The 25700-nt window shown below is 35.9% G+C and overlaps 1 protein-coding gene across 1 annotated transcript in view; it reads right to left on the bottom strand.

The window, feature by feature from the left end:
* Nucleotides 1-224: 224 nt before the first annotated feature.
* The window catches only part of LOC149789098 (ATP-binding cassette sub-family D member 2-like), a 52317-nt gene continuing 26841 nt past the window's right edge, over nt 225-25700 (bottom strand). The window contains exons 8-10 of the mRNA XM_089975294.1: nt 22924-23008; nt 8468-8593; nt 225-7154 (exon numbers count right to left, since the gene is read on the bottom strand). Coding sequence (XP_089831420.1) covers nt 6878-7154; nt 8468-8593; nt 22924-23008 — 488 coding nt within the window. The 3' untranslated portion in view covers nt 225-6877. The remainder of the gene's footprint in view (nt 7155-8467; nt 8594-22923; nt 23009-25700) is intronic.

The following is a 25700-nucleotide window of genomic DNA, read 5'->3' on the forward strand; positions in this document are numbered from 1 at the left end:
ATTTGCAAGGCATTTCAGCTCATGAAGTTATGGCTGTCATCACAAGCACTGCATTACCTTACATTATCCATTCCGCAAAATTGCTGTAAGAGTCCACTCTCTCCTGCTTTTATCTCTGAGATCTTTAATCCCAAATGAATTGGCTTGATATGTTAGGACCTATCAACAGTGTTAAAGCTCTACTTTGAAATGGTCACTCTTTGTGAATGGAAAAGATCCAAGTATAATATTTCATTCAACTTTATTTAACTCATATTAATAAATAAATAAGAAGTAATGCATATTCATAGATTTCCTAATACTATTTAATTTTTATTTCAAATTCATACAATGCATCATGTTTGGTAATGATTAAAATTAAATAAGTATTTAAAACTTGAAATTCATATTTTACATCATTCATGAGGTCATGAAGCTTGAAAATTGTTTGATAGGACAAATCATTAATGGCGGTAGGAAAGTGAATAAGTTTTTGCAATGTGTTGATTTTCTAGCTTCATGATTTCATTATCCTGAAAAATAAGTTCAAGTCTGTCATAAAGTAATAAAAACTAATATTAGGAAATAAATTTTTTTTTTTTAAAACCCTTGTTTACAACTACTGTCACAGCGCAGGAAACTAAAAGTAATTCTTTCCTGGTGTTAAGAACTAATAACTTCTAGCTTTATGTATTATATTCTGATTTTAACCAATCAAAATGCTTGTTACAAAGGCTCACTAAAATGTGCAATTATACTTGTCTCTGAAATAAGACTGACATGATATCCTTAATGGACGAGTATTGGTACAGCAAAAAAATGCAGTCTTTACTCACTTATATGTTGAGTCCAGCTATAAACTGCAAAATCCAAATCTGGCAAATAATGCACTGGCAGAGCTGGGTCTATGCAGTTTGTCAGGAGTAACCAGTAGAACAAAGAACATAACCCGGTTATGCTGGTGCATTATTCAACTATTGATCAGGTCTATATTGTTCATAGTTGGGCTCAACTTGTAAGCAAGTATATACAGTAGTTATGACTTGATGTTCATTACCAGGACCGGCAATCATTTGATCAAAGGCATGAGATCTTTGCAAAAAAAATCAAAAACATCCTGCATTCTAATTGTTTAATTCAATCAAGCCTAATGAGGAATTTTCTTGTACATAAATATAAAACTTTTGTTATATGCAACCAATCTATGTCCACAAGGCATCAAAAACCATTATGTGATGTCTGTTGAGGAATTGTTGGAGTTAGGCTTACTTAATGTTGAACTTGATATTGTATAAACCCTTAGAGTGCCGAGTAAAAAATGGTTTGCAGTAGAATTTCTGCAGTCATCACAATCAATAAAATTTATTTCAAGTATTACTGAAGACTTACACATATTCAAAAGCATATTACAAGGTATCTTGACAGGCAAGAATCAAGACTGTATAATAATAGTGAAAGGCTAACAACTGTTAATAAGCAGCATTACATGACGAACGCTGACAGCTGCGAACCAGGAACAATGCACAAAATAATTCATGCAAATTTTATTTCAACTACTGAAGAGCCTGCTATACAGATCTCCAATATATAATTTGATTCATCTTAAATTTTGTGTGCTGTCAATTGCCTGATGTGTGTTTTACACTGTTTATTTCACGATTTTATACAATTTCTCTAAGTAATGTTTGTTAATCGAGGTTGAAAATTATTTGAAATGGAAAAATTTCAGTGATGTAGCAACTAAATACAAGTTCTATTGGCATGTGTAAAAAACAGCTGTCAATTGATTACCTTGCTGTGATTTAGAGAGCAAGGCCAAAGGTGGGATATTTATTGACATGCTATACTACTGATAAAAGGTGGTCCATTATGAGCTGTGAGACTTAAAAACTGACCGACCTTTTTGTTGAGGTGATATAAAAGAGAGACAGACCAAATCACAATTTCAGCAAAACCACTTATGCAAGTATTTTGATTTCTTTTGTCTTCTATGTTATGGCTGTGCAAGATGTTTTATAGGGAATGAAAAAAGGGCAGTGAACTGGCGAAAGACACTAAAATTGCTTGTGGATTTTGTTTAAAAAGTCTTTGCAGTGCACTATGAAATACAGAACTACCCCTTTTTCATTTAACTGAAAATAATCTGACTTGATATTGTAACATTGTCCATCAAAATCTGATTCACTGTTAAAACTTGATGTTTGATTTTAACATGAAGAGAATACATATCATTTTTAGTCCCCTTACACCACAAAATTAAGTCAATAAAAATCCTATTGATTTAGAAGCCAATTTATTGATCAAAATTTTAAAATCTATTTTTTATATCGTGGTTCTGTCACATGTATGCAACTGTAGTAGAATTTAGTTGCCTACAATGCATAATGCTACCGTAATTTAATGTGGCCCTGTTAATTATTTTCCTATTTATTCAGCTTCTGTTGAAGTTCCACAGTGTTAAGAGTTAAGATGTATACAATTTTTCTTCCTTTTCTATTTAATTAATAGTGAGTTACTAATGAAAACGAAAATGAGTGCACATATTTATATCACAATAGTTCCTGGACATGTGATACATAAATTCCTTAAGGTATATAACTGACATGGTCAACATGGTGGGTAATGCACATGTCTCAAGTTTGAAATATTTAGGAACTAAATTTACAATTTTTATAGAGGACAAAAACAATATATGAAACTGAGACAGGCCTCCAAACTTTTCATCAAAAGTCCATTGAAAAATGAACTTTTTCAACAAAGACAATGTTTACCTGGAATTCTACAAGTATTGCTGACAACATCAAGGAAAAAAAATGCATATGAATTAATATTTAACATTTATTCAACTTTGTGTACCTTGTGGAAACCTTTATAAATAAAATATTGCAAAACACATCACAATAGACTACTACAGACCTGCCAACCCTTACTATTTTGCCATAAGTCTTATGAAAATGACCCTTACAATACAGACTGAAAGGGAAAATATGTATCATAAAAAGTATTAATATTATATGTTGAAGGTGAAAGGGAAAATATGCATCTTAAAAAGTATTAATATTATATGTTGAAGTTAAAAGGGAAAATATGCATCTTAAAAAGTATTAATATTCAGTACAGAAGAATAAAAAGGAATAATCACATTGTTCTGAATAAAAGCAGGAAGAATCAATTACATTTATTGGACATCATGTGTTGAATTTAGTAGGTCTCGTGTGGGAGATACAATTGCCGGTATTGTCACTGAAAGGGCTGTTCAATTTAAATATACATATTACGCCGGGAAGGCAGTCTTTAGAAAAATATTTGCCAGGGTACTAAATTAATTTCATAGAGTTCATATTAAAATGATAAGGAAATTCTAAATTGCACTTTATATGTAAGTAACCCACATCAAAAGTGCCTTCCCTGGGTCCCAGGTATGTTTTACTGGAACAGTCCTAACATAATGTTTACCGTGGCTGCATCAGTTTTCAATGCCAAAATTTTTAAAATAAATATTTCCAACAATAGCAGTCGATGACAACCTATTACACCTTACTTAAAAGTGGTCAAACTTATGGAAAAATATCGACTGCCTTACTGAGGTGGTCTTCTTTGGGTTGGCAGGTCTGCTACTAAACTGAATCTGGATATTACTAGTGACACAGAATAAATCATTCAGAACACAAAAATATTTAAAAAAAGAAACTTGACATGCTATCTTGTTATTCAGGTAATGTAAACAATAGAAGAACCAACAAGTTTTCAAATGGACAGCATCAGTAAAATGCTAGCTACATTAGTCTCAAGTACAAGACAAAGTTGTCAATAAGTACTTTGGACAGCCAATTTGGTTTGATAAATGAACTTTATCAAATTTTTCAGATTATTGGATAAACAATGATTTCCTAGATGATCCCTATCACAAGTACACATACATCTGGATGCCCCTAACTTGCTGCAATTCATGCAAGTTTTGAAGCTTCTACCATATTTCAATGTGTGTTTGGACACCCTTGTTTTATCTCCATATAAGTATTTCTGGATGCCTCTTGTAAGCACCTGCCACCTACATAGTTCATAATGCCAATTAATGGGAATGTCCTTTTTGTAGAAAGGGCCTTCTGAAAGCTTCTGTGATGATAGAATATGATTTTATTAAAACAGCAAATCAGAGATAAGAGAACATCACAAATACGACAAAAATGCAAATGGCTTCTGCTAAGTAGAATCACCAAATTCAGACTAACCGACTGATTTTTAAGGATAAATTTATCTTGATTCCTTGTCATTAATCGTGAAAAACTAGTTTATAAACAACTAAAGACCAAATCGAACCCAAAAAATGAAAGCAATAACAATGATTGCCAAGTTTGAAGCCCAACATCATTTAGCAGAAACTTTATAGTTTGCCAGCCTGGGACTCCTGGCTTAATACACAAGCAAACAAGAATGCTGCCATCATTTTATACTTTAGAAAGAAACTATATGCACTAAATATTGAATCTATAAGCATTGAATATATAAAAGTGAATTTTTTCCAGCCAGTTATTTTGGGATATAGTCAGGTGGTGGCATGGAGTTTAAAATTGACAGCACATTGTATTACTGTAGCAAGATACAAGAATAATGAACTCTAGTTTGGTGTGAGGCATTATGAAGCAAAGAGTTTTATGATGTTATTTTGTTTTCTTACTTAAATTTCATCAGTTATTATGTTGAAAATGTAGGTAATCCATGAAACCCAAGTTTAGGTCAAGTCTGTTAAGCTTTGTCTGATATCTACCATGTAAGGCCAATGATTTTGAGATACTATTTTGTATGCATTTCCTCCCCTTCAAGCCTGTCCCACTCTGTACACAGCATGAACTCCCAAGTTCATACATGTACAGTTCACTCTGTACACATAAAAAAATCCAACTTCATGCATGTACAGTCCACTTTATACACATCAAGATTTCCAAGTTCATGCATGTACAGTCCACTTTGTACACAAGTTCATACATGTCAAATCCACTCTAGATAAATCAGCATTCTCTTAAAGGGAATATTCTCCATCTGATGGAAAGATAACATGAACAAACAATAATACATTGGATCTTTAAGAACAGAATATTCATCATTCAACACCTACAATTATTGTCAGTAGTCAATTTACTGTATAAAATAATCTCTTCAGTAATACTGTCCAAATGCATGATCAATAACTTATTTCTTATTCATGTGTCTCATGGATATGGCTCAGTACACACTTCTCATGATATCAAGTGCACAAGTAAAGATAACTGTATGTAACAAGTTAGCCAAGCAATGACAAGGTCAGCTGAATAATGGCTGCATTTTCTTCAATGAAATGAATGTCTAAGCACATTCAGCAGATTGAGATTAGACATATTCGTTTCGTTAAAGAAATTTAACAATTAATTCAACCAAAGTTGGCATAACTCCGCTACCATCACTCTTCAACCAAATGACATGTCAAGACATCTTCAAAAATGCAACTACCTGATTGTACCTGGATTTACTTTTATGAAGAAAATGGCAAGAGAGTAAGTATAGTATAACTAAAGCAATTTTAGACTTCATGTTGTGGAACAGTGTTAATATGGGTTGTCAACTATATGGGACATTCTTGAAAATTTGGTCTCAAGTTACAGTCGACATGGTTGGGACAGAACTATACAGTACTAATTGTTATGGCAGTAAGATATGTCAAGCCCTCACTGTTTATATTGAATCAACAGCTTACACTGTAGGATTAGTTCTGTTCAAGGTTTTATGATAACTTCAAAAGACTTCCTAATTTATACCCATGATGTCTCCTTCAACTGTACTATAATGTCAGCAAAAATGTGCAGTTGTCTTCATCACTAAATTTACTACTTTTTGTGGGCAGCAGTTTATGTGCATTTTGTTGTGGAAAAAAAGTATGATTGTACAGTCCCAATGCAAAGTGATCCTATGAAAACCTATAGAGAAGCATTCACACGTCCACAACTTTAGGCACAGATGGCAAGTTCTGGGGAAAAACTACACAAATCTTGTATCTCTCAATGGGGTAAATTAAAAATAAATCCTGAAAAACAAAAGTACATGAAATTCTCTTCTCATTAATCTTAAACAATTCATTTAATTCCTCATGTAAGGATTTATTGTCACTCCTTAAATTATCTCACAAATGTATCTAATTATACATTTGGATATATTGTTTTCATTATGTCACATTATAATAGTGTGACTGACTGCAACAAAGTACCTAGAAAATGTCACATAGCTATGAAACTAAAAAATACCAAATCGGTTGAAATATGTTATAGGACGGTCTCATATGTGAGCTCATTAGCCTGAAGTTTCCAAATCTCATTGCACATTACTATTATTCAACTAATATAAAGTTTGTATCTAATGAACACTTACATGAAATTTTCTATAAAATTACAACAAATATTCACAAGAACATGATAATAATATTGTTATTTCATCAAATGTCAACATTTCCAGCAATGACTATTGTTGGAACCTTTTATGTCATTGTGACTTCCTGATTCCCCCTGTGATGCTAGTACTACAGAATTAAAATTGGGAATATTTTCCAAAAAGATTATCAAAAGGTGTTAGAATTGTGAAAACGGTCTTGTAATAGTGGATCTGAAGACATAAATGGTAGTTTTATTTTTGAAAATATCCCCTTTTTTGCTGACATCTAAGAAAAAATATTATCATTCTCAGATTTTCAAATTAAAGATGGCTGTTCCATAAATTTCAATCTGAAGTAGTTCCAGACCTTATGGCTCATAATGCTCATTTCGTTAATGGAAAAATAAGGTTGACAAGTAATTGATTCATTATTTAAACTGAACTTATTTAACAAATTAATTAACAAAAAATCCTAAATAAAGTTAACAAATCCATAACATCAACTGGTCTGCTGCAGCTGCTGCTTCATTTCTTGTTCTAATTCATTCTGAAGTGTCTCCAGGTCAGCCGAACTCTCATTTCTGTTCAGAAGAACAGAGTCCTCTCCCAACATTGCACACAGTTCCTTCAGTCGTTGTTGCATCTTGGGAAGTCCAGCAAGTTGTGTCTCCAGCTTCTGTTTTTCCTCATTAAGCGATAATCTTGTAGTAGTGTCTAGCTCTTCCATCCTCCATCCTCCCTCGCCATCAAACTGGAGTAGATAGTTGTGGAACTTCCTGTCAGGAAAAATATTATACTGAATATTCCATAAAGAAGGTAATTTTCCTGACAATAAAAATGTATCAGCTTTAGGTAACAACATGTCAATAGACAGCAAAGGTCATCTGTACACCAGTACTAACCATTAATTTGATGAAGATCAAACTGCTCCTATTTTTAAGAAAATCCTATCTTGACAGGCAATTGCTTTTTAACATTTTTCAAAGGAAAAGGTTTAACATCAGTATCAGCAAATAGTTGATGCATGTAAATGGTGGAACACAACATTCTCAAATTTGAATTTTACATGAATACTGCTAAGCATCCTCAAGAAGATAACAGACGTGTACCCATACAATATAATATCTACCATATGACAGACGTGTACCCATACAATATAATATCTACCATATGACAGACGTGTACCCATACAATATAATATCTACCGTTTGACAGACGTGTACCCATACAATATAATATCTACCATATGACAGACGTGTACCCATACAATATAATATCTACCATATGACAGACGTGTACCCATACAATATAATATCTACCATATCACAGATGTGTACCCATACAATATAATATCTACCGTTTGACAGACGTGTACCCATACAATATAATATCTACCATATGACAGACGTGTACCCATACAATATAATATCTACCATATGACAGACGTGTACCCATACAATATAATATCTACCATATGACAGACGTGTACCCATACAATATAATATCTACCATATGACAGACGTGTACCCATACAATATAATATCTACCATATGACAGATGTGTACCCATACAATATAATATCTACCATATGACAGACGTGTACCCATACAATATAATATCTACCATATGACAGACGTGTACCCATACAATATAATATCTACCATATGACAGACGTGTACCCATACAATATAATATCTACCATATGACAGACGTGTACCCATACAATATAATATCTACCATATATACTCGCTTAGGTCATTTTTTGTTTTCACTTAAAATTCTATTCCTGCAGAGTAGAGGTCATCTTATAAGTGCAACATAACTAAAATAATGTTGAGGTAATGTTGAGAAAAAAAAGTTGTGATTATATTCCAGTACATTATTTAACACACTAAAGTAAAATTCAGTGCAAATTGTTTTACTACAAGTAATAAACAAAACATAAACCAAATCTGTACCCTGCTGTCTACATCTAAGGATAACAAAACATTTTCAGACTGCAAATATCTTGCCTTCTTTAAAATCTTACAAATGAGACAATAGAAAAATGTACCAAATAACATCAATATGCAAAAATAAAACTTGTTACCAAAGGGAAGGTCTGTGAGTGATGGTCAAAAGTGTTATGTTGTGGTCCTTGGCAGTTTGGTAGATCTTGCTCTCCACATCGATGGAAACAGCACTGGTACATTCATCTAGAAGTGCAAACTGTGGCCTGAAAATAAACAGCATTGATACATTCAACTACTAGTGAAAAATGGCCTGAAAATAAACAGCATTGGTACATTCATCTACTAGTGAAAACTGGCCTGAAAATAAAGAGCACTGATACATTTATCTAGCTTGGCAAACTGTGGCATGAAAATGGATAGCATTTGTACATCCATCTAGCTTGGCAAACTGGCCTGAAAAGAAATAGCATTGGTACATCCATCTAGCTTGGCAAACTGTGGCCTGAAAATGGATAGCATTGTTACATTCATTTAGTATGGCATAATGTGGCCTGAAAATGGATAGCATTGTTACATTTATTTAGTACGGCATAATGTGGCCTGAAAATAGATAGCATTGTTACATTCATTTAGTATGGCATAATGTGGCCTGAAAATGGATAGCATTGTTACATTCATTTAATATGGCATAATGTGGCCTGAAAATGGATAGCATTGTTACATTCATTTAGTATGGCATAATGTGGCCTGAAAATAGACTGCACTCATTCATTCATTTAGCTGAGCAAACTGTGGCATGAAAGTAAGCATGGCAAGAGTCTGATTTGGCCCATGCTTAGTTATCTATGCATATACACTAAATACTAACAATTAAGTTGACCATAATTAAAAACTAGTGAAAATAAACCAACCAATTTTATTGGAAAATTTTGCTCTTGAAAAGAAAGCCAAACCATAAAAATAAGCAACCATTAAAATGTGGACAGAGAACTTGCATCTTCAGAGAAGAAACAGTGAATAACAAATAATTTCTTGATCAATGCTGGACGTAAAAGTAACAATTTTTTCAAGATTCTTCTTGTGATTCACCCAAGTAATACTACATACACTGTAAGTGTAAGTAATACTACATACACTGTAAGTGTAAGTAATACTACATACACTGTAAGTGTAAGTAATACTACATACACTGTAAGTGTAAGTAATACTAGATACACTGTAAGTGTAAGTAATACTACATACACTGTAAGTGTAAGTAATACTACATACACTGCAGAAATCAATGATACAGAGGTCCTACCACTAATATTCATTTAATATGAAAACAAATTCTGAAGTAAAAAAGTTTCTTCTATAATATTTACCCAATTATAATCAATTAATAGTCCTTTCATTACTCCACAAATCCAGCCTTCAGGCAAGGACCTTAACATCTTTTGGCTTAGTTTAACACAATCATCAAATATTGCATAGGCTATTGAGACCAAAGTCAGACAAGAGAGTGCACATAATTACCATTAGAATGGTAGTAACTGCGTTGATCTCACAAGAAATTTGTATGATCTCAATTATATGTACTTTGAAAAAATAATCCAACACATCTAGGATGAAACAGCCTAAACAGAACTATCCTGTCCTTTGAGTGGTAAAAACAAATGAGATCTCACTCTTCTGATTGGCAGATTAAGAACTTCACTTACATTTGTTACTTACAATATGCAACTTCAGGGCACTTTCATCTGTTCTAGAAATGTAAAACAGTCAATCACACGCTATACACAGTGCCTTTCGTTTGTCTCCTTTAAATGGTTTTAACAAATCCTTATCCAATGGATTCTCGGTGCTTCTCCTGGATACAAAACAATAAAGTACACAAGCTCAGAATGTTTTGATTTACTGGCGTCAATGATGAAAGTGCCCTGTTATATTATTATCCCATGACCAAATACTTTTTGTAATTATATCATAAAAATAAATTTTGTTTTCTTTTACAAACTAAAAAGTCAATTTTACAGTTATTCAAGGACAGTTTAGGTAAAAAAATCAAATAGTATTTTTCTTGTACTAACTTTTATGACTTTTCCAAGATAAACCCCTTTTGGGTAAATTCAGGTACTTTAATAGCCTAAAATTCCAAAATATTTCTGTGCAAACCCTGCTGTAAGCAAACCTCCTATATTTCTAGTCGGTAGGACTTGTGAATGGGAAGAAGAAATGCATTCTGGGATTAAGAACTGACTTCAGGGTTTCCATCCTGAACTTGCTTGTCCATATGTACTGACTGAGAGGGATGAGTCAATAACTAGTCTGAGCTTTCTTTGGAACTTGAGAGTTATGGTACAATGCCAGTGAGTCTGTGTTTATGGAGGAGATAGTGTATGGTGAAATGTTGAAGCCTATTTCTCATTGCGATTTTGAAAAAATATGGCTTAGCATGGCACCATTTTTTGTTGAAGAAGATGGCTGGCAGGGAAAGAAACTGGGCAGACATTGGCCCTTCTCTCCCTGTACCTTGTAGTTCAGTCAGAGAAAGGCTTGCCTTCATAGGGACTTGCTCTCTATATGGCAAAGAAACAAGAAACTGGAAGACAAAGTTTGACCTCTTAAGGCTGCCTTCTTGTTTTCTTTTGGCATCTTCTAGGTGAATTTTGACTGAAACAGCTATGAAAATGGAAAGAGAATGCTGAGCTGCTATGTTTAGCATGCAAATCATACATGAAACTGACTCATAATTATGTCTGGAGGATATGTCATTGGTTGAAGACAAGATCCAGCATAGAGATATCCATGTGAATCCGAAATGGCTTAGACATGTCCAGGTCAGTAATGTTGACATGGAGACCCCAAAATGAAAAACAGCCAAGTGAATCTTGTAAAAGGCTAGGGTGAAATGGACAGATTTTTTGCTGTGAAAAGTAAAAAGGCTACAAATGCTGAGGTCTTCAAGTTGCCTATCAGAGCAATGCCAAATGATGGAGATGGCATTAGATCTAAGTCACTACTTGAAGGAAGGCTTGTCCTCTTCGGTCAGATGTGGGGATTATATAGAGAGCACTGACAGAGCATGATGATGATGGTACTCTGAAGGCAGAAGATTTTTGTTATTGAGCCACAGAATCAAGAGAAATCATGGGGTCCAGTAGAGAAAAAGAGGGTTGCAATTGTCCAACTTCAATGTCAGACAAAAGAGAATCATCCTACAAAGGTGAGTGTGTGTGTGTGATTTGGATTTTTAATGTAGCTTTAACATTTTTTCAATCATATCGCTATGATGACTGCAGTGTGGCAGTTTATAGTGATGTCTAGCACTGGGGCATCATGCCACAGACATGTAGCATTATAATAATAATAATAATAATAATGAGGACTTTGTATAGTGCCTAATCTTTAGATGCTCTAAGCGCTTTACAACATTAGACAACACCTATAAGATAAAAAAAACATGTAATGATATGATTACAAAAACAAACACCATGAAATTAGAAAATATAAAAAACATGCCGAGAATATATAAGGTAGGAAACATTATGAGGTCTTTAAGTTTGTTCTTGCAGTCAAAATAAGTGAGTTTTGAGAGCACTCTTGAATGGGATCACTGTGTCTTTGTGTCTAAGTTCAGTTGGCAATTCATTCCACGTTGCTGGGCCCTGGTATGCAAAACAACGCTGTCCATATGACTTTGTTTTCATAGTGGGAATAATGAGTATACGATTGTCAGAAGAGGAGTGTAAGTATCTTGCTGGTGTGTACACGTGGGTGAGGTCGGATAGCTATGTTGGACTGGAGTCCGTCAGTGAAATGTAGCACAGAGAACAAATTTTGTATTTGATTCTGAATCAATGGATAACCAGTGTAGGGTACAGAGCAGTGGGGAGGTGTGCTCTGATCATGGTACTCTAAGTATGATCCGAGCAGCTGTGTTTTGAACTTTCTGGAGTAGATACTGAGATGAACCAGACAGAATTGAGTTACAATAGTCCAGTCTTGAAAGTACTAATGAACACACAAGTGTTTTAGTGGCATCAACTGAAAGATATTTGCGAATGGAGCTGATGCATCTCAGCTCAAGATATGCAGCCTTGCATATGTTCATGACATGTTGGTGCAATGCGAGAGTACTGTCCAGAGTAACACCTAGGTTTCATACTGGTTGTGTGAATTTAATGTTGGTGTTGCTGATATTTATTGTTTGAGGTAAAGGATGTGAATGAGAAAGTCTTTGTGTTGTGATCAGAATGGCCTCAGTTTTATCATCATTCATCTGCAGCTTGTTACATGTCATCCATGATTTCACATCAGAAATGCACCTCTCTACACCTTGAATGATAGCATCAACTTCAGTTGGGTGGCTAGATTTGTATATTTGGGTGTCATCAGCGTACAATTGGTGAGACACTGCATGATGATCAATGACACTTGAGAGACGCTGAGTGTACAGAATGAAGAAAACAGGTCCAAGAACAGACCCCTGTGGAACACCACAACATAGATCAACTGGGCTGGAGTGTATTCCATTGCAGACCCAATTTGTGTCCTGTTGACCAAGTATAACTTGAACCACAGTAAGGCTGTATCATGAATGCCAAATACATGCTGGAGACGGTGAAGTAATATATCATGGTCTATTGTGTCAAATGCTGCAGACAAATCTAGGAGGGTGAGGACTGTAATCCTTTCGCTATCAGAGATCTCGGTAGGATTTTAAAACAAGGAGTACAGGACTCCCAGTTTGGTAAAAATAGGAGTCCCATCATCAAAAGTTGCAGTCCCTTCTTTCCTACAGAATCAACACAGACGTGAGTGCATCTATTTTTAGATGGAGAGGGTTTCGTAATGTAATCGCTCACCTTAATATAACTTCATTACAACAGTCCATTGACAGGATTGCAAATTTATGGTTTATTTATTTGTCTATGTCCTTGTAGTAATTTTAGGCAATGGTTAAATAGTATATGATTTGCTGTTTTTTCCCCGTATTTTTGCAAATACGTGTCAAGTCGGAAAACAGCTTAGACCTTAAAGTACATCTCACGAATTCCACAACATAGCATTGTCCTCTACGTTTCTGACCTACATAATTTGCAATTTAAAGTTAAATCTTTAATAAAACAATACCTTGGCTTTGCTTTCGATGATTTGTATATTTTTGTGAAATTATCTGCCCGATGATGTATGAAAACAATCTAATAAACTGTTACATCCCAGACCTAGCGAAGTCCTCCATTATTTCCAGTTAGGCCAACTGGTTCACTTACAGTTTCAAACTAATTTTATGACAAAAAGGAGTACAAGAGGCAGTTAATATATATCCAGATCACCGATTCTGACCTTAAAAAACATGTTTGTATGTTTTATCATCAAAGGATATCATGCTGGAAATTGATAGTTGCTAACTTACCCTAAAAAGGGTTAATGGTCAATCAGCTATCGAAACATATGCTTGTCAATGGGCAGGAGTTTGTTTGTCAATGTAATTGATATCAAAACTTGGCCTAACTACTGATCTATTGATGAATACATTTCGCTACAACACTAGAACTAACCGGGCTAAGGCATGGGGCATTTTTAAAAAAAGTATGGCCAGTCAATGTACGTCTTAAATAGCTCTTGTTCTTCCATCAGAGTGATACTGAATTTTGTTAATCCAAGTAAGGATTTATTCCAAACACTAAGCTAGGCATCACACACTTTCTTACACTTAGCTACTGTCCTATCCGAACTATCAATTCTAGCAGCTTTAGCAGTCTTTTGAATCTCGTTACAATCTTCGTAAGTTTGCCATTTAACCCCAAAATACATATCCAAATTTACGAATGCATTTTGTCTAAGTCTCAACATGTCTTGATTCTCGTGCACTACTTATTCCGATACATTCGGAAATTAACACAATAACGAAAGCTAAAGCTGTTTGTTTCATGTACTTTTATTGATGACCACATGTACATCTCTGGGTCTTTCTGACTCTGAATTCAATCACTGTAAATATCAGTGCATTTTTCCACCCGGCTGCCAGTCAAAGCCTTTGAACTGGCTGCCCAGCTATTGCATCATGTTCTTTTTGATGTACTCTTATAATGGCAACATGTATATACATCAAGGGGTCTTACAGTCACTGAATTCTGTCATTGTAAATATCAGCACAGCTAACTGATCAACACATTTTCCCACAAAGTAGGTGGCTGAAGCAGGACTGGCAAGTCTTTGAATTTTGCCACACACCTATTACATGCGTACAGAGGACTCCCCCCTTAGTGATTTTCTGCGTCCCAGATCTAAAATTGGCATCCATATACGCGTAATTAAGCGTTTCTGAGATCTCTGTGCTATGCAAAGCAGAGAGAATGTCATTAACTACTTTTAGAAGAGTAGTTTCAGTACTGTGGCAAGGGCGATATGCAGACTTTATATTGCTAAAAAGACTGTTTGAATTCAGATGAGATATAAGCTGGGATAGAACAACCTTTTCTAAGATTTTTTATACGAATGGGAGATTAGAAACTGGGCAGTAGTTCTTTAAATCGTTATGGTCTAGTGTTGGTTTCTTCAGCAGAGGCTTTACAATGGCAGTTATGAAAAATGATGGGAATTCCCTGGATGAGAGAGAGGTATTAATAACATCAGTTAGTGAAGGCAATACTGGATCTAAGCACTCAAGCAGCAGTGATGTTGGAATTGGATCAAGTTCACATGACTTTGGTGCACTCTTCATCAGGACTGTACGTACGAAATCCATAGAGACAGGTTCAAATGCTGCTAATGGCTACCGCTCAAATTCTATATCCCAACTGTATGGTGACGACGAGTCAACTGAAATTGTGGTGTCAAGCTTATCTCTAATGGTTTGTACTTTGTCACGGAAGAAATCTGCAAGCATGTCCGGAAGGTCAACTGGAGAGAAGGTAGTTGGAAGTGGTGCAGATTTGTTCCTTGACATTAGCTTGTTAGTAATCTTGAAAAGCTCTTTGCAGCTGGAACTTTCCATGATCTTAGTACTGCAGTGGACTGATTTCGCTGCATGGACTATATTTGTGACATTCTTCTTAGCGGCTTCATAGACTTCCTTATGAATAGTGAGTCTGGTGGAAAGCCAAAGCCTCTCAGCTTTATGGCGGTCTCTTTTAGCAGTGCGAAACTGGACCCTAACACTGGTATACCATGAAGAACACTTTTGAATTGATACTTTGCACTTGGTGGCTGGGGCACATTTCTCGAGCAATGAACACAGGCAGTTATCGAGTTGTTCTGCTGTAAGAGGTAAGCAAGTTGTTAGGTTTGCTTGGATGTCATGCATTAGTTTGGTTCTATTTATCATACAGAGGTTTCTCTTAGTAGCAGATAAAGGTGGAGGGTTAGGGACTGATACGTCAAGATGGCATATAATGCAGAGGTGATCTGATGCAAATTCATGGGATACCAGGGAGGACCGTAGAATGTTATTATCAGGTCTATGAAGAATCCAGTCTAAAATGTGACCATGTTTATGGATAGGATGGTTAAATGACTGTTTGAGGTTGAAAACATTGATGGAATCTATGAGTTTTGATGTGTTTGGGTTTCCGAGACAGTCAAAGTGAAAGTTGAAATCTCCAAGAATAATCAGATTGCCACCTATCGAATTTCCATGCTCCAGGAGATTCGGAAACTGCTCCAAAAAAGAGAGATTCAGTCAGCTTGTATTTTCTACTAGGAGGAAGGTGGTATAGGCAGAAAAAAATGGACTGACCTTTGCTCCAGTGTGAGTGTGGTTTGGACTAGTTCAAACGATGTATGGTCGAAATTGAATGTTGTGGTGTGGTTAAGACGTTTATCATAGAGGTCTTTGTGATGACATCAATTCCACTTCCACGAGAGTTACGGGACAATGACCTGATGGAGTAACCAGTGGGTGTTAGATCCGCACACTTGGGCTCATCGCCTGATATTTTTAGCCATGTTTCTGTCAGGAAAAAGATGTCAATGTTCTGGTCGTTGATAAAATTAACTATTTTTTTGTGCTTTTACAGTGGTCATACTGATTGGCATTGAATAATGCAACAAGCAGAGGTATCTCTTGGATAGTTCACACAAAGGTTGACAAATTAATAGGGATTTGAATTAGGTTATCTAAATTAATGGTCAAATTTTTAAACTGTTGAGCTGGAAAGGGCATAAGGGAGATAACTGGAATTCTTCTTCCTGTTCTACACCAGCCAGCTTTGAAACGTTTCTTTTTTTTGCTTCTGTTTACATTTAGGTAATGATGAATGTAGTCCTAGTTCGTTTAGTCCAGAGCACAATGTAGTGTGGAGAGCCAAGGAGTGGTCATTTAAAGCAATTAATGAGGGTCCATCATAGCATAAATGGGTTGACTGGCGAGTATCACGTGATGGCGGTTTATTCAAAAACAAGTGGAGCAAGACAACTGAGAAAAAGTCTAATTGTTCTCGTTTCCAAAACAAGGAGATGAAGAAACACATAGGAACTGAACAGCCAATACATAATGAACACAATAACGTAGACAAAGACAGACAACAAGCACAAATATCATGAAAACAGCACAAAAATCGGAACAGCTGCTTCAAGCCAGTTAAGTGATAATGGCCATCCTGATACAATATGTCCCACCCAGTCACATTATCCTGACACTAGGCTGACCAGTCCTAACACTAACCTCTTAGTGCTGAGCGCCAAGTGAGGCAGCTGTTAGTACCATTTTTGTAAGTCTTTGGTATGACTCAGCCGGGGATCGAACCCATGACCTCCCACATCTGAGGCAGATGCTCTAACCACTAGGCCACAGAAGCGGTCTCCTACAAAGGTGAAACATAAAACAGCTTGTTGAGGATGACAAAGTAAGCAAGTTCACCCATGTCCTGAGATGGTGATCTCCAAACCTTGGCTCACTTTCAATTGTCCAATCCTGATACTGAATAACTCAGGTAGATTAATCATCAGAATTGGTACCAGCTACGCCAGCTGGAACCTGATTGGTGACTGAGCTGGATTCAGAGTGAAAATGTTGACTCCTTCATCATGGTGTATGTGTGTGATTTGGATTTTTAACATAGCTTTAACATTTTCCAGTCTTATCACTATGATATCTGCAGTATGACCATTTATAGTGATGTCTAGCACTGGGGGATCATGATGTCCTACCCAGTCACATTATCCTGACACCGGGTTGACCAGTCCCAACATTAACCTCTTAATGCTGAGCAACTAGTGAGGCAGCTGTTAGCACCATTTTTATAAGTCTTTGGTACAACTTGGCTGGGGTTTGAGCCAACGACCTCTCGCATCAGAGGTGGATGCAGTAATCACTAGGCCAGCAGAGTGGTAAATCATCATGGTGTGGATATCATGGGAATATCAATCACTATATCTGGTAACAGCTGTGCTGCATCTGTAACAAAACTAAGTCTTGCAGCTGTATGACCTGCTGTCAAATGCCACAGTTAAAAAATGGCTACATCAGAAATGCAGATCCCTATAGCCAGTGCTAGCTATGCTGGGCAAAAATCATGACAAGGTTGGAACTGAAGTTCATGAGGTACAGAGCCAGCTGATGTCAAGACCAAGGATCAAACACTGGCTATCTAAGTAATGATCAGCATAATCAGTACAGTTCTGTATATGCAGAAAAAGTTTCTCCAGGACTGGTTCACATAGGTTTCCATATTGTAGCTGTACTGATCTGGGAAACTGTCCAGTGCCAATATGACTGGTGAAGAGTCACTGGCAATGTGAAGAAGTTGACACTGGAATTGAATCAGGGGGATCCAAAATATCAATGGTTGTTGGTCTTTCTTCTTCATTAGCAATGTTTCAGCCTCAAGTGATTGCAGCATGAGAAAATTTGCCACAGATTTATCAGCAGCAGGACAAATGGCTAATCACAGCATTTCTTGCTGGACCTTTTTCACTCCTGTTCACTAGCCTGGGACAATTGTTTTGCATAGATTTTCAAGTAAATGTCCTCCAACCATATTTACAGATTTCACAAATGTACATGCAATGCTGGTGGCGTGATTATCCTCTGACAGTTTAAATACATTGTTACGCCCCACATAACCATTACCTGTAATCACAGTGAACAAATCAATGGAATCCACAGGCAAAATCAGTTATGCAGCATGCTTACAGTACAAGTTTAAAAAAAAAAAAGTTCTGAAATTAATGCAACAGAGAATTCATAAATGATCTTAATTACAGACCTGCAAACCCTGACGAGTCTGACTCAGTAAGGCAGTTGATTCTTTTCCATAAAACTGACCAGTTTTCAGTAAGGTGTAACAAAATATCAATAAATGCTATTGTAAAGCTGGAAAACGTAATTAAAAGTTCGATGCATTGACGATAAACATTATGTTCAAATGAAAAGTTTGTAAAGTATGCGTAGACTTTATTTACCACTAGTACAGTTGCACACATTGTTCCAAACCCTATGCAACTCAGTGGCTTGTTATCTCTCAACTTGACATATTTCTTGGAAATTCTTTTCCATTTCACATGATGACAGCAATCATATCTCCCGCCAAGAGACATAATCAAATTGGCACATGATGTCTAATAAACGTAATTGTGTCCTTTCCAGCTTTTATTCATAAAAATCTGAATACTCCTTTTTATTGTTCTGTGTTGATTATTAACACTTTTCTAGAAGCTTATTTTCCCTTTTGTCTTAAACCTTTATCACTTTCTGGATGCCATTTTCAAAAAATTCTATAATCAACAGTTTGATCATGCAGACGCTTTGCATGAACAAATATGTGCAATTTAAAGCATTTGGGGTGCTGCTGTAAAGTTAGTCTGGTTCCCTGACTAATTTCACTAATTTTAAGATAAAACCAGGATCCAAACAAAACACAGATGAACCAATTATCCAGATTTTTTGGCAACAATCATTTTTCAGTAGTTTGTACTAATATGCCTTAAGTCCATATTTTAAGGGTAATTTTTTTAAGACTTATGACAAAATCATAAGAGTTAGCAGGTCTGTAATTATGTCATCCAGAAGAAATGTGAACAATCTGATCACATAAATATACCCACATCTTTCCAACATCCAACAAAAAAAAAAACCATGAAGGAGATGAGTTTATTGACGAAAAAGTGCATAACTTTTCTGAAAACAGTAAGAACAATGGCTCGTCAGCATGCGTATCTTTCAGGATGACCATAATATCAAAAAAAATTCAAAGCAAATCTGCAGGAAAACGCACAAAAGTCTGTCACATAATGCATCTAATTGCAAGTCAAAAAACAACGATTTCTCTACATGTGCATCTTTAGGTTATGACTACAATATGTACAGTTTCCCAGCTATCCATAAACATCAGTCCTGCATGGGCACAGTGATTTGAGGATGCAGAAGCACACCAATTTGTCAACATGCACATCTGAGATAATAACCATAATGTGTACCAAGTTTCACTACAACTAAACCAAAACTTCGACACTAGGTGTGTTCATCGGATTCAGTCATAAACTGCATCTGGCCACAAGACAAAAACACAATAACTCTAAAGAAATTCCCATAGCAAAGTGATTTGCTGCTATTCATATCTTCATAAGGTTATTAGATTTACCAAATTTCATTGCTACCCATTCCAAAAAGTAAGAATAGATGCACTTACAAGATTTTGTCATATGCTTTAACTCCTATAAAAATTGTTGGCCCACACTGATTTGTCAATTTGGACATCCATAATGTTTAACTAGTTTTGTGGCAGTAAAAAAAAAGAACTGCTGAACTGGCTGTGTTCATAACACTGTGTGCCAAACATAATGACAGATGGACAGAAACAATTCCTATATACCCGAACTCAACAGAAGCAGGATATAAAATGATAAATTTAACTGAAATAAGGTGTAAAAAGGTTGAGTGCTGAGATGGAGACCATTAAAATAAAGAAATAAATAATGCCAAGCTCCTTAATATACAAAACAATAAACAAAATATTCATCACTGATGAAGACAGTTGAAAATTCAGTGAGAGGATAACTGGAGTGCACTTCCCTTACAATGAGAAAAATCTCTTGACTTGGATAAAAGCATAAAACTGACAGGAATTTGTGAGGTCTCAAAACATATGGTGTTGTCACAGCATGAACAAAAAGTAGTAACTGATAAATGACAGGATTTGATGTCAATCCCCCATCCAAGGGAGACCACCCTTTCTTCCATCAAAGTGACCAGAATAATGCTTTAACATGTTAACATTTTTTCATCTCTGGAGGACTGGCTTTGTGAGGCATAGGAAAGACACTTAAATGTATTAAGATTGGTAATATATTTGAAAAATAACTTTATCAAATTAGTTTACAGTAGTCCCCCTCTTATAAGGCCACCCCTATTGCAGCAGGGAAGTGGCCTTATAATGAAGGTGGCCTTTCTAGAGGGGGATGACAAATGCAAATAGTAAATACATATGAAGAAAGTCACAAGTACATTTAATTCTAAAACATTTAATATTTTCATTAAAAAGCCACATGCATGTTGTGAAATAAATGTAAAACAAACTGTTTCATCATTTTCAAAAGAATGTTATGAATAACCACTGATAAAGTTTTAAAACTGTCTTTATAATTATGTTACAGATCACATCATCTGTCACTTTGTTGGTATGAATCTAAAAAACAAACCAGTCTAGTCACAATTAAAATTATCCTTGCTGTCACATCCCCTGCATATATCGTTTAGTCTTTTGTTCCAATCTTCAACAACTTCATTATTCACATCAGCTGATTCTCCACTAAGGACAGAACACTTAATATTGTGTCACACTTGAAATCTGTGCAACCATCCGTTACTTGTGGTAAAGTCATCATATCCAATTCAACTGACAAAATTGTTGCTTTTTCTTGTCATTCAAATCAGGATAGAAACATCTCCTGGCTCAAACAATCTTCCTTTCTCCATCCATTTCACCTTCCCACTTCTGCAGATCTGTTTCCTTATCTTTCATGATATTGTTTATCTGAGTCTTTCCGACATCAGTTTTCTGCAAGGATCCTCAACCACCCACCCCCCCACGCAGTCAGTTGAATTACTTTCACTTTCTCTTCTAAACTGAGAATTATTCTTTTCCTCGATGACATGTTGATCTTTTTGCAAAAGTTATTCATGTTGCCAACTACAATACTGATAAAACAATTTGTTATGCATCTAAACAAATTGCCGTGTTTTTAAAGGAAGTGATCTTGTCACGTGATTTGTTAGTCGCAGTCTAGTACCCTATTGTTTTTATACATTTCTTGAAACTAAGTGAGAGAAGCCACAATGGCTTCGATATGTACCATAAACGTTACGCCGATTTGATCTCACGGCCATTAGGATTTGTAATTTTGACAATTATTGTTAATAGTAATAGCCACTCATTATCAAAGTAAACAAGCTCAACATCTTACAAAGGGAAGCCATAAAGGCTATCAAACCATTTTCCTGCTGACTTGTGTATTGTACACTGATACTGCCACTTCTCAGCTGTTACTACTGTTCAATAATTGTAATCTTAACAATTATCAGAGTGACTAAACCGGACATCTTATGACAACACAGCAGTAAGGCTAATTGGATTACATGTACTTACCCTTTTGTATGGATTAAAATTTGAGTCTTTCTTGGCTTTATGGAATAAATGTGGCTTCTCGTGAGGCGTAAATGATATAATATTAATCTTAGTGGTACATGTACTTTAGTCAACACTTCTTTCAGCAACGATAACATGACATCAGGAAACAGAAATCGGATTACTTAACACACACTGTGAATAAAATACTGGTTCTGGATACATATTAAAATAAAATGTGGCCGCTTGTAAGGGGTAAATTTTATATTATTGCACTAATATGCTGTCGCTGGTTACGTTAGCTGGGTGGTCTTTCGCGATGGGTACTTTTGAACACAAACTCGTCAATGCCAACGGATTCTGGCCGTAAGGAGCAAGTGGCCGCTGGTCAGGGGGGCCGTTCAAGAGGGGAACTTCTGTAGTTATAATTGTACGCAAAGCAGCTACTGTCTTATTAAAAACATTTCATAAATTTCATTTCAAATTCACACAAGTTTACAACTGTATTTGCCACATAACATTATGGACGTTGTATTAATCTGTGACATCACTATCTTATTGCAGTATGCCAAACATTTTTTATGATATGAAGTCCTGATGATAATAAATGAGTGTGAAGTAACAAATACTATTTGACCATGTCCTATCAAAGTTATACCACCATAACTGCAATTCCTTGGGAGTTATCTGTCCTTATTACAAATTTTTGGACTGGTATTTAAAGAAGCTTCAGCACATTGAGAATTACTTAATTTAGCGCTAAGGCAATAGGAGTAAAGATACATCATAAACTGCTGGAATGGGTAGGTTTCACACTCAGAGTTCAATGATTCTAATTCCAGCACGGCAGCCATTGAATCATTATGACTTTCCAGCTAGTTTTGTAGTAATTAGAACACGGATGCCATAACACAGTACCTAAAATAAGCTGAATGGCAGGCAGATGTCTGGAAACATGGATCGATGGACATGGTAAAATATTCCCATAGCAATGTCATGGTGAGACATATGATTAATTTAGTGGTGCTGCTTCCCATTAGTACCTGTGATAGAAAATTCTAGCCATGCCCATCCTCTGTTTCTCCCCTCCAGAGAGCACGTCCTTCCAGTCACTCTCAACATTCCAACCTGAAGAGATGGGAATATTTTTCTGCACAATTAATCCAGTAATTTACTAAAAATTAAGACATTTGTTAGCAAAATGATGAAAAAGCCAGTTTGTTAAAATAAATACTAATTAAAAAGGGTGTTTGATTAAGCCTTGTTTGCAAAGAGAGGTTCCTCAGCATCAAGGTTCTTCAGTATACCACAGGCCCATATATAACACATAAGGTCATGAATCCCATTTTACTTAAAAATGTAACATTGAAAACTTACTTCACACTAATTTAGCTGTTGACTTTTAAAAGACAATTATAAGGAGGTTCTGTATGCAACACACCATATGTACTTACTTTTTAATCAATTCCAACTGCACAATGCAGACTCAGATCTGCCACTGCATTATGCACCAGCAGATATGGGTCTATGCAGTTTGTTGACTGCAATCAATACAACAAAACTGACCCTGATATGCTGATCAGGGCTAATAAAGTATATATACAGCCCATTATAATAATGCAGTTTTTCGAGACCACTCCTGTGGGCCTAAGTGGTTAGTGCATTCGCCTTAGATGCAGGAAGTAGTGGGTTCCAACACAAGCTGAGTCATGCCAAAGAATTCTAAAAATGGTAATAGCAGCTGCCTTGCTTGGAGCTCAGCATTACGAGGTTAGTGTTAGGACTGGTCAGTCTGGTGTCAGGATGATGTGACTGAGTGGGACGTAATGCTACATGTCTGTAGAATGATGCCCCAGTGCTTGACATCACTATAATCCACAACATGAGAGACTTAGTTGCAATATGATTCAAAACTATGTTAAAAATCTAGAAAGACATACACACATGTAGTCTTTCAAGTAGCATACCTCCATAAAAGTTGGCCTCACCAGGGTTCAATTATATAAATAAAGTGAAACCATTCATAAATTGACCTATGTACTCAACACTATTATTGACAAAGAAGAAGGTAGTTTATGTTTGAAAAAGACATTTTACTTATATAAAATGACTATTGAATTCAATACTATTAACACTAGATTGCTTAACTGAATCAAATGAGCTTCATATAGTATCAACATGAATAACTGCAATATGGTTCCAGGTTTGCTGATTATATGGTTTGGGAGTGCCACAGATTTGATGGTTTATTTACTCCATTAATTAAACATTAATGTTTTGATGCTTTGGCTCAACTGGGAACAGCAGAACTATGTTTGTCAGCAAATCGGAAAATACGTTAGTTATGGGATATTATCATGACATAAGGATATTGCTTAATGAGAGGAACTGATCCATTTACCAACAAAAGCAAAATAAAAACAAAAATGTTAACATCAGGAAAACAAGTCTGCTACCTGGTGACTCCAGCCTTCCTTTAAAAAAAAAAAATGAAAATGTTGTCTTTTCTACGTACTTCATAGACAATTGAAAAAACTATGACTCATTACCTCCCCTTGATAACTACCAGGTACCTCTAGTTTTAAACTGTGCTCTATACATTGACTAGCTAGCATTTATGTGGAAACTGGATGAGTTTCATCATAGTGTGAATTGGTTAAGTATTTTTTGGAGACACATAATTTACTTCAAATTTGATTTCACCTTTGGATACATTCACCAATTAATTAACATTAGGAGACTAGGTAGTAGGAGGAGGGAATGCTTAGCACCCTACCAATACCATGGGCATATTTGGATGGAAGAATGTTTGGATTTCCAAAAAGAAGACGGCCAATTATCTTAACTTGAGAGCAGGACAACTAAAGGTCAGCGTGATTGGTGAGATCAGTACCTGACTAAAGGAGAATTAACGACTCCTTACTGATAAACTATAAGAAACTAAGAAGAGAATTATTGAATTCTTCTTATCAATCATCAAATTATGGACAATCCAGCTAATGTACTATGATGTTCCCCATGAGAAGATTGTGCTAACATTAAATGGGTTGGATGGTCATCTGGGCCACAGACACTGGACCCACCCAAATCAAACTTTTTTGTTTTGAAGCTAAATAGCAGAGATACAAACTTGAGAAGGCTGAGTGCACATGCCAGCAATAGCTTATTTTATGTCTTGGAAAGAGTATGTTTTAAAGTTCACCTTGTAGAGAATGTTCTAATGTTCTAATTTCATCACACGACTGTGACCTTTTGAGACATCACTGAATTAAATAACCTACTTCAGTCACAACGAAAGGACCTGAAGTGTGATACCCTCTGTATTGGTCTTCACTAGAAGAAAGAGATGTTTTCTTTTTCCACACATGTTCTCTGTGATACCTGAGTGCATGGAAGGGGTCTTGCAAGGTTGCTTCCATTGGGTTATCTATCAAAGTGGGTTGCATATTACAACTCGCATTTCCTGATGACAGCAGCCTATTCTTGGCTATGAAGCCTGGATGCATCATAAGGACATTGAAATCATCTGATCTAAACTGGTGATAGTTCAGGTCCATTGAAAGGGCATGTAACTTGCTCACCCTCCATGCCAAAGCTAAGGCTATCAAAAAGTATGCCTTGTATGAGAGAAGCTTCATTGAAGTTCTGGCTAATGGTTCAAAATTCATGTCGAAACCCATGAGAGATTTCATTTTGGAAACAGAGTGAGCAATTTTGGTCAAATCAAAATGGGCTAGTAGGTATATGACAGATCTTTTACATGACCGATATCCTCTCTAGCAATGATGCCTGCAAGTTTTGGAAACCATGGCGTGGTAGC

Source organism: Sinohyriopsis cumingii, chromosome 11 (assembly GCF_028554795.1).
Source record: "Sinohyriopsis cumingii isolate HCF-2022 chromosome 11, ASM2855479v2, whole genome shotgun sequence".
NCBI classification, from domain to species: Eukaryota; Metazoa; Mollusca; class Bivalvia; order Unionida; family Unionidae; genus Sinohyriopsis; species Sinohyriopsis cumingii.